At 45.7% G+C, this 10,252-nt stretch overlaps 1 protein-coding gene across 1 annotated transcript; it reads right to left on the bottom strand.

Annotated features, from left to right (window-relative positions):
• Positions 1 to 1,162: 1,162 nt before the first annotated feature.
• arrdc3b (arrestin domain containing 3b) lies at positions 1,163 to 9,827 on the bottom strand. The gene is made up of 8 exons (XM_004074467.5): positions 9,238 to 9,827; positions 6,352 to 6,433; positions 5,222 to 5,369; positions 4,617 to 4,719; positions 4,236 to 4,492; positions 2,914 to 3,067; positions 2,668 to 2,819; positions 1,163 to 1,962 (listed from the first exon to the last, which is right to left on the bottom strand). The coding sequence occupies exons 1-8, from the start codon at positions 9,515 to 9,517 to the stop codon at positions 1,894 to 1,896; spliced, it is 1,245 nt and encodes a 414-aa protein (XP_004074515.1). The 5' UTR covers positions 9,518 to 9,827; the 3' UTR covers positions 1,163 to 1,893.
• Between the last annotated feature and the right edge of the window lie 425 nt (positions 9,828 to 10,252).

Here is a 10,252-nt window from a genome sequence, read left to right as displayed (position 1 = left end):
TCTTCAGATGCTTGAAGGATTTTTCTTTAATTGAACTTTTATTGTGTTTACGAGTACAAAAATGCAAAATTTAATTCACCTGAGTTTCAGACTTTCAAAAAATGTCATCTGATATCTTCTAAAATAGTCACCCTCGTTGATTGTGTGTCTGGAATCGTTGATTTAGTTTCTGTGAGTAAAAAGGAAACATTAGATGGAAAGTCTTTTAGGTTTTTGGAATATATATTTGTTGTTTTTACTATCCTAAATGCTTTTATTCACTCAATGATATAAAACTTTGAGGCAGAATTTTGGGCAATCAGTGTGGAATGAGTCTAACAACGATTTTTGAGAAAAATATGAACAATCTGTAGCTTATCACTTTTTTTCTCTCTATCATCTGTTTTGTGGTAGAAGCAGGAGAAGCAGCAAAACTGTTAGTCGCGTTTCTGCGCGTGAAAAATAAAGTGCATCCACTGCAGCCAGCTGCTATTTTCAGTCTCAAACATGTCGATGGTTCATTTTAACAATATCGATTCATATCATAATTTGTGATCAATGATATGATTCAAAGTTGATGTTTTGAACTATCCGACATCTTTATCCAAAACGTCAGTGTGACTCAAAAATACCTGGGTGCTGAACAGTGCAGGTGAAGTTTCCTGATTCCTAAATAGTGATTATCGGTTTATCTCAGTGTGAAATGGTTTTATAATAGTGCAGGGCGCTTTGTTGAACTACGTGCCTCAGACTGATGGGTCTCGATGAATTATAAGTCGATTTATTCAATTAGTTGTTGCACTCCTGATGTGGATAAATCTACAGTTTTTTTGCTTGTGATGCTAACTTACAGAATCATTTCCTAAAGTGAGAAACTGTTGCAATGTCATATTTTGATTTGATCTGTAGCTAATCAATAAGTTTGACAGTTTTTAGTGCAATTAGATTATCATCACTTTGCCTTCTCGCCACACACATTATTCTGTTTTTATCAAGCTATGTTTTAAGAAATGTGAACGTTGTTAAGTATGTCGTCTACGAGTCGTTTTGTGTTGTGAGGAACTTTTAAAGATGATTTGATGAGTTTTCCTATCGGTGAGACTGAGACAATGGTACTCTCAAATAAAAGTTCGCATTTTCATCTGTTTACCATCAAATGGAACAGAAACAAACCAAAACGGCATTATTTTATAAAATAAACTTTATTTTATCAAAAGTTGATCCATAACAGTTACATAGAATAATGCACAGAAAAGGAATAAACAGCACAGATTATATGAAAAACTAGTGCAAAAAATCAGTTATTATAAAAATATATTGCACTTTAACTTGAATTTTTAGGTGGAAGAAGTTGTGTTTGAACATTCTGAAGATATTTCTCTGTAAACATTTAGGTAGTTGCTGTGGTTTTTGCGAGCGCACAGCCGCATGACGTGTCTGCAGCGACACGGAGAGCAGGCCATTTGCAGGCGTGTTAGCTTGGTAAAATTGTGCGTTGCGCGTCTGCAGCTGCTCATTCGAACCCACGCACACAAAAACACACAGTCAGCTTTGGCCTGAAGCCATCGGTCGCGGTTCTTCAGAGATGAATCCGCCAAAGCCTTTCTTCCAGCTTTGTGCACGGAAAGACCCCCACCCCCAAAAGTCCTGTGGGGGACAGCGCCACCTTCAGGTCCAAGTCAAACTATCTGAAGATGGCTTTCGTCGGTCCTAATGTGCCATTCAGAGGATGACAACTCCAATGCCCAATGGAGGCGTCTCAGTTCACCGCCACAGTTGTCCGTGAGCTCGGGATTTGGTGGATCCGGCGTCTTCTGGAACCATCAAGTCCCCCGTGTCTCAGCGTGGTCCCGGGTCGGCGAGCGACATTCATTCGTCTGGTCTGTACATGGGTCTACGTGACCCGAGCTCCTCTCAGCGGGATGGACACACGTCGGATCTGCAGACGTCTGCAGCTTCCATGGAGTCGGGGTACGGGTCCACCTGGGGGGGCGGGATTCAGGAAGATTTAGTGCAACCATCAGGCTTTTCTTTAAGCATTAAACTTTAGGGATTTTCTATCCTATGTTGCTACAAGAAGTCATAAAACGTTGATATCACAAATATGCGACGAACCACTTTGGCTCTAAAATGACCAAAATGTCATCAACTACAAAGCAAAAACTTGCATTATAATTTTTTTCATAGCTGGAAATACATTCAGGAGTTAAAAGGTTAAAACTTTGCAGTGTTTTATTTAACGTTGTCTTTAAATTACATTTTTTACCTGCTATGTGTTTTTTTTTTTTTATGTTTTAAATATATTAATTTAATGTATTTTAGAAGTTTTCTTCATTTTTTTGCATTTTTGTAATATATTCACGTTTATTTTTTAAGAAACTTGCTTAGTTTTTTAAAAGTTTACTTTTATTCCAAGTGACTACAGTTTTTGAAGTATTTATCCAACTTTTTCAAGAAGTTATTTTGTTATTAATTAGTACATCTTTATGAAGTGTACTTAATTTTATAGTTTATTCACAGAAACATTGTCTGCTTTACTTGGAGTTACCTTTAATACCAGCAGCTTTGTTTTGTTTTATTAATTGGAAATGTTTTGAAATTATTCTAATGAAATAACCTTTCTGCATTATTTTTGTCAGACCTTTACTGAACGGTGTGCCCCCCCCTGACCTTGTGGTGTATGTGTACCTCAGAGTAGAGTGGTGGGGGCAGATATCTGAACTCTGTGATGTACGTCAGCAGAGTCTGGTCCTCGCCGCCCCCCTCGGGCCTATCACAGCCCTGCAGACAGTCCCGCCTGTGCTCCTCTGATATCGCCAGGTCGCTGTAGCTCGGTGGAGCTGTGATGGGGGGGGGACAGGAACAGCCATCACAGCTCTGCCGTTTTCAGACCCGAAGACACCAAAAAAACGTTGTTTTTTTTCCGGTACGAACCTTCTGGTCTCTCCGGTAACCCCAGCCAGCCAACGGAGCCGCAGTTACTGCTGATGCTGGAGGTTCGGGAGGCGCAGGCGTGGAGGGGGATGGTCCCGATCACCAACGGCAACGACAGGGACAGATTCAACCCCCCAGGAATGTCCACGTACACCTGCGGGTGGGGGGCGTGACACTAAATTAGTGGGGGTCTCTGAGACTGAATCTGATACAAAAGTGAAACTGGCATGGCCCATGGTCGAACCATTGACTGTATCTGAGAACTGGACCGAGTGTCTACCAATCCACGGGGTTCCGTTTGTGCCAAAAATATGTTTTTGCGTCCACAGTCTGTCTTTGGTTCATTGTCTACTGAACGAGTTAATTGAACATTGGACATGTCTATGTACTACTAAGCAATAAAGACACAGACAGCATATTTCTGGCAAAAATGGAGCCCTAGAAAATGCATATTTTGTGTCATAAATGCTTTGTACAAGATAAACTTTTTTCGTCCATGGCCATGATTGACGCCGAGGTTATCTGCAATGTTAACGTGCGTTATTGTGTGGATACATCACTTATAAATATAACAAAAAAGTTTATAAAGTTTTATTTTGAAAGGTACAAAGAAAGCTTTTATTTTGAAATCCAGGCCTGTTTCCTATCTCTCTGGTTTTTTACCTTGACATTGACGCGTCAACAGACTGGAAGTAGAGCTGCTGCGTGCAGACGGAAGGATGTCAGACGTGACAGAGGCGATTACCGGTAGAAATCAGCCTTGACCGTCACGTCACACCTGGTTTACTTCCGGCTCCGACACAATGAAATGAGTTCAGTCGCCATTTTTCCCCAATGAAGATTCCGCCATGTCGGAGCCAGACGTCATCAGGATTGAGCTTGTTGGAAGGCCACGCCCCTACCACTTGAAAGCGAGCTACACAACATCTGTCCAACATTTTGAACATTGGACCTTGAGGCCAGCAGGCTCCACCTACTTTTATTGCGGCATCTGATTGGTCAGTTTCTAAGTGAAATAATTTGAATTACAGAAAAGTTTTGACAAAAGCGGGTTAACAAGATGTTATAAACGTATCTGATCTAGAAGTCACATGAAGTCACAGGTACTTCCTGTTTGGAACGCCAGGGGGAGGGGCCACTCAGTCCAGCTCTTATTTACAGTCAATTGGTCAGATTGAGGGGCCTGTATTACTTTAACAGTAATAAATTTAACCAAATAAGCAAAAGTTTCCCATATTTTCCTCAATAAACATCTAAATAGTAGTTTGTATGCATTTTGTCGTACACAGTTTTGGTCTGTTCCCACAGACCCCTGAACTCACCACGAGGGCATACTCCACTCTGATGATGGGGCAGTCCAGGATGGAGGGCGACACTGGGGGTATCTTCAGCAGTTTGCCCTCCCAACTCTGGCTCTTGCCCTGCTGCAGAGGGTCTCCTCGCAGGTTGGACACGAGCTGCTGAATCTGCTTGCCCTTGCCCTTGGCGAAGAAAGTCTGGGTCTGGTACAGCGCGGCTTTGGGCACCACCACCCGAGACGAGCAGTTCTCCACCTCAGCAAAGATCTGAATGGACTCGCCTGGGAGAGAGGGTAGAAGGAATCAGTCCGTCAGACTGAGGGAGAGACAGGACGTGAGTGAAGCTCTGAGGGCGGAGTCTGAGAGGAGAAGCAGGAGGAACGAGGATGAGATGAGGAGGCTCACCTGGAGTGTAGCCCTTCCTCTCGATTTTGGCACTGAGGGAGATGGGACCCGAGGCGCAGAACCAGCAGCACAGGGTCTTCTCCTTTGTGCCGGCCTGGGGGGCCTGTAGAGGAACACCCGCTCGGTTAGCCGCGTTCTTCAAGACAACACAACTCAAAACGTTTAACCAGTTGAATAAAAATACAATTACAGCTAACCTAAAACTTGGTCTATCTTTAGCAAATGTATCAGCGACTCTCCAGTCACAAAACAACTCCATATCATCAGCCTTCCACCTCCGTGCCTAACAGTTGGTATCTACTTTGCTTTCACATGGCTGAAGGGTTCTAGTTTGTTGACATGAGGCACTTTCTTTAACTTCTTTTTTTTATATATATTCTACCTGAGGTCTGCTCATGTTTTCAGTAGGATTTCCACCAGAAGCTGAAATCTATTCCTGGAAGGATCACGTTTTTCTTGGATCTGAGAAAACTTTTGAGATTTTCAAAGTCCACAAACTGCTAAACTTGTTTTTTGTTTGTTTTGTTTTAAAAAACTGAGAAGAACTGACGATGTGTGAGTTGTTTCACAGCCTTTGGGGTCATTTTTCTCCACTCAGCACCTACCAGCAGCAGCGGCGTGTTGATGTCGATGTGTTCAAACACAATGAACTCTTTCTTGGCTTTGACGGGCATCATCCAGGGTCGGTGCAGCTCGGCTTTCACCCAGTACCGCACGCTGCCGTGCTTCCCCTCGAAGGAAGTGGCCAGAGCCCTGAGGAGAGGGAGATCAGGCATGTGGGTGGTCTGTCGGGTACAGTGCTGCACGCCGTGTCCTCATGCTTTTATTCCAGTTCAACGACCGGCGCGCAACAAAGTGGAGCTTTGTTGAAGGGATGTGGGGGGGGAAAGCTGCCCCGCCGGAATAAGACGCCTGCTGCGAGCTTCGGCGCTGAAGGTGGAGCTCGCTTTAACCACTTCACACATGCTCAGTTGGTTCCGGCTCCCGGCGGTGAGCACAGTTCGTGAGAGTGCAGCGAACAAAACCCTCCTGTGACGTTTGTTTTCTCTGAGAAGAGTCTAAACCTCACTGAGAGGATAATTAACAGATCCGCGTTGAGACTGTCGGCTGCAGTACCACCACGGGACAACAGGTGGCGACATCGCCCTGATTGTTCAAATTTGCCTCTTCCCCCACGATACTCGTATTCTGTGAATATGGACATTTTTTATGTTGCCTGTTGCTCTTGAGCGAATGTTTTTTTTTTAACTTAGTCATTTATTTTAGTAAAAAAAAGTTTAAATATTTAAAAAACCTTTATGTCTGTTTGAAATGTTACCTTCCTCACGCAAAATCATTTGTGTTCATAGCTAAATATTTTAAAAGTCTGTAAATATTTTAACTTCCACACCAGCTCTTTAATTTTATTTTTTGTTAATGATTTTTATTTTAGGAAAACGTAACCCTTTAACAGCAAACATCTCACGCTCTATAAACTAGCGTAACACTTTGACCGTTTAAGCATTTTGTTTTATTCCAAGGGATTCCGATGCAGAACTTTGAGTCTATGCTACGCTTTCTTCAGTAAAGTCAGATTAGAATAAATACTTTACTGCTGTGAAGTGTCACATACATCAACGTAGGGCTACTTTCCTTTTTGGTCTTTTGGAATACCGGTCGAGTGTTTGAGTCAAAGGTCAAGGTTGAATGTGGGCGGGAGAACTGCCGCACACATCAGAAAGGAGGTGGGACTCACATCTGCGGCAGGTTGAAGCTGAAGGCAAACTCGTGCAGGCCCGTGTGCAGAACCGTCGCGCCTTCTTCTGGAGTGTCCTCATCTGAAACACAAAGCAGACTCCGTCAGAGACCCGCAGACACTTCAGGCTCCCTCTCAGCACAGCGTTTGTCAGACGTTCAGAAGCTGTGAGCCTCCAAGACGTTCGGCTTTCGTCCGGAAAATCAGACTGAAGGGAGACGGCTGCAGCCTTAAACGTCCCAAGATTGAAGGACAAGACTTCTAAAATAACAGTCATCAGAACCTAACTAAACAAAATCCACAAGAAAAAACAAAAACAAGATAAAACCGCCCAAGGAAAAAAAAACGTGTTTCCAAAAGGTCCTGAAAAGAAGGTCAGCGTGCTGACAGACAAGGAAGGAATGCTCTGGAAAACAGAGCATTTCAAAATAAAAGGCCGCAAACCCAAACACCAAACCAGGACTGTGACAAAATCAGAAAATTAAACGGCAAAAAGTCCGTCTGGAAAACCAAAGAGTTTATAAAACAGCTGACTGTTGAGGACGGACCTGATAGAAGAACAGAGAACTTCTTCTCTACAGTAGAACAACCAATAAGAAGCTGGAGATGATCAGTGTGTTTCAACGCTTGGTAAAAACATTCATCATGTTTTTTTTCTTTTGTTCTTCAGCATATTTTAAAAAAAATCTTCTGGATTTTCTTTTTAGTCTTTTCGTATTGTTTGGTTTCACTTTGAATTTCTTTGTTTCTTTTGTCAAACATTGAATTTTCAGTTGAAATGTTTTGGTCAGAGATTAGCAAAAGCATCGGTAGAACACCGGAACCCTGATAACAGGTTCTGTGAGAGTACAAGTAGAAAAGAGCATTGGCTAGAGCCCAGAGAAGACGGTTCCTGAGCAGGGAGAGAATCCCAAAGCATTGGTACAACATCAGAACCCCCATTAAAAAAGGTTTTTCAATGGGGAAAAGAAGAAAGAATTAGCCAGAACCCTAAAAAAAAGGTTCTATTACATGGAAAATAATAAAGTGTCAGCATGACACCTGAAACCTGATTAAAAAATACAACACTGGAACCCTGATCAAAGGTTCTTTGACAATAAAAAAAGACAAACGAATTAGCCAGAACCCTGAAAAGACGGTTCCTGAACAGTGAGAGAAAACAAAAGCAAAGAAAAACTAAATTAGAACACCTGAACCCTGATAACAAAAAGGTTCTTTAATAAGTGTCAGTCAACAAACCAGCTCCCTGTATGAAAGGCAGCATTGATAAGGGGGGGGGGGGACTTTACCCAGGATGAAGAGGATCTGTGTTAAAGAAGCCAAATCTTCATCTTCATCACTGAAATGGAAAAAACTTCTGTTTTTTCTGAATTCACACTTTATTTCACTGAAAAATGTCTGCTATGCTTTGTATGTTAGGGATGTGAGTGACACGCGGTCACGTCCCCCTTACAGTGTGTGCGCACGTGCGTGAGTAGCAGCTGGGGGCTCGCGCGCGGCGGGAGCTGCTTCCTCGTTTGTCTGTTGTTGTTTTCCCACAGTTTGCCTCCTATTCTTCTCCTCCATTCTGCCACCTCACCCTGCTCTGTGTTCAAAGTGCGCAACGTGAGCACTATTACGAGCGCCGTCCACGCACGTGGGCCTGTGTTGGTGTGTTTGCGCGCGCGCGCGAGCCCAGTCAGTCACCGGCCGCGCGGCTGCAGCAGGAGCAGACCGGTATGAACCAGACTGAGCGGCTTCCTCCTGCTGGAAACTCCGGCGATGCGTCACGGCTCCGCCGCTGATTGGACGCCGGCGTGGCAAGAAACGCAGACAGCGCGTCGATTGGCTGGGCCGGAAGACCCCGCCCCCTCCCGAGCACGACCATGTGGTGCGTGTGGCCTGAGAAGGTGGGGGTTGAGGCTGGAGGAAGGGTGTTGTTACTCAGACGTGAACTTTCAGGTGGACCCGCTGCTCTCACGTCAACCAGAACCGAGACAAAAGAATTCTAGAAGAAGCCCGACCCAGATCCGAACCCGCAGACAGAATAACCCCATCAGAGTCCCGAAGTCAGCTTTCTGGATGCTTCATCTTGATCTGATGTTCCTGAGGAATGTTCTGCTTTTCCGCTTCGTTTGCGGTTTTCTGCTGCTTAAGCAAAGCAGACAGATGTGGCCTCAGGCGGAGTGCCCTTGAGCCAAGCACTAACACTTACTGACAGCTGCAGAACCCGATGTCTGATTGACAGTTTAAAAACCAATCAAAATGTCGGGAGAGACAAAATAGATGATCTAGGAGAGATGGAGCGCAGCACAAACACGTCTGCAGGTGAGGCTCAGGTGAGCGTGGCCGCGTGCGTGGACGCTCCCCTGCTCCACAGGAGCCGACGCACATTTCCAGACGCAGAAACCTTTTACGTCACTTTGCTCAAACGTTTCAGGTGAAAAACATCCTTTCTGTCGCACCTTATTGGTGACGTTATTGCGTTTTATGAAGTTCCAAAGAGGTCAGGCGGGTTGTTTTCGCGCAGAAAAATAGGTCTCCGGCGCGCGGAAGCTTAAGGCAGCAGCTGAGGCATTATCACACACGCACGCGCCCCCCTCCTCCTCCTCCTCCTGTCTCTGAACAGGTTTGAACCGCCTCTAACAAAGGGAGTTGCCTCCGCGCGGATGTTCTCTCCATCAGTTTTAGGGGGGGAAATGTGGCACAAACAGAAGGAAAATGAACATTCGCAGACTTTCCGCAGACTTTGCGCTTCTATGATGTCAGTACGCCGCGCGGGACGGCGGTGACTGGCAGGGCGCGCGGGCATCAGCTGTTGCATCAGTACCAGCTGATGCCCCCGTGCGCTTCCAAAGTTTGTTTGACAGGCTTTGACCTCGCGCGCGCGCGCGCGCTATCTCGTACCTCTGTCCTCTCCGATCAGGGTGTCGTAGTGCCGCAGGTATTCCACCTCCTCCGTGTAGTTCTGCGTGTACGCCGTGTTCGCTCCCGCGTTCCGGGACTCCGTCCACCGGACTTTGGCAACTCCTCGCGCGGTTATGTTGAGTCTCTGCACGCGCACGTCCCCGGTGACCTCCACCACCACCCTGCCGGACACCAGGTCCCCCCCGGAGAACACCGGCAGGTTGTTCTCGTTCAGGCTGTCAAAGTAAACCGCCAGGGTCCGGACTTTGCAGAGAACCATGGCGCAGGAAGGATGGAGAGAAGAACCGACGGAGGGGAAGCGAGTGCGGCGCCCAGCAGAGCCGGGTCTGCGCGCGTCACTGGCTCATCTGGCTGCTCTCTCCCGGGCTCCTGCCTCCGCTCTCCTCCTCTGCTGCGCTGGCTGCTCCTCCCGCTCTGCGCTCCGGCTTGGCGCTCCTGCTCTGCGCTCTGCTCTGCGTCTCTGCTTGCCTCCGCCCGCAGCCGCCGCGCTTTAAAGCCTCTGTGAGCCACTGAGCATGTGCGCGCCGGAGCGCAGGCTCAGCCTCCAACAGTCATCCTGAAGATGTGTCTCCACTCGCCCCTCGGTCTTATGAAAGGATGGTTTGACAGAAAACAGGGTTGGAGGATTTTCCCCTCGTGTTCTTTAGAGGAACCAACAGCAACGTCATAAAAAAGCAGGTCCATTCAGCTTCCTCCCAAACTTTAAGGAAACTCAACTTTGTTCAAACTGTTCAAACTAAGATTTCCACCGGAGTGTCAGGAGCCTTGGATGTCAGAACTTCAACCTTCAACCCCACATTTAATATCTTCCAACCATTTTATTTGAGCTTGAAACCCTATGAGCAAAGAGCAGGAAATAAAAACACATAGGTTTGTTTTACAATTGATGAATCTTTTTGTTAGTTTGTCAGTGTTAGAACTCTGAGGAACATTCTAACTGAGCTCCTCGTCTTCGTCCCTTCAACTCTGTTGAGAATAGTTAGAAACACAATAG

The sequence above is a fragment of the Oryzias latipes genome, chromosome 12 (genome assembly GCF_053564925.1).
Source record: "Oryzias latipes strain Hd-rR chromosome 12, Olatipes_Hd-rR_3.1".
Classification (NCBI taxonomy): domain Eukaryota; kingdom Metazoa; phylum Chordata; class Actinopteri; order Beloniformes; family Adrianichthyidae; genus Oryzias; species Oryzias latipes.
This window is presented reverse-complemented; position numbering and strand designations above follow the sequence as displayed.

Bases quoted from the DNA above. Each gene is read 5' to 3' on its own strand.
- arrdc3b (XM_004074467.5), bottom strand. From the start codon at position 9,517: ATGGTTCTCTGCAAAGTCCGGACCCTGGCGGTTTACTTTGACAGCCTG. The intron at 4,720-5,221 runs GTAGGTGCTGAG...GTTCCTCTACAG, and splicing joins TCAACACGCCGCTGCTGCTG to GCCCCCCAGGCCGGCACAAA. The intron at 2,820-2,913 runs GTTCGTACCGGA...CCCCCATCACAG, and splicing joins GTTACCGGAGAGACCAGAAG to CTCCACCGAGCTACAGCGAC.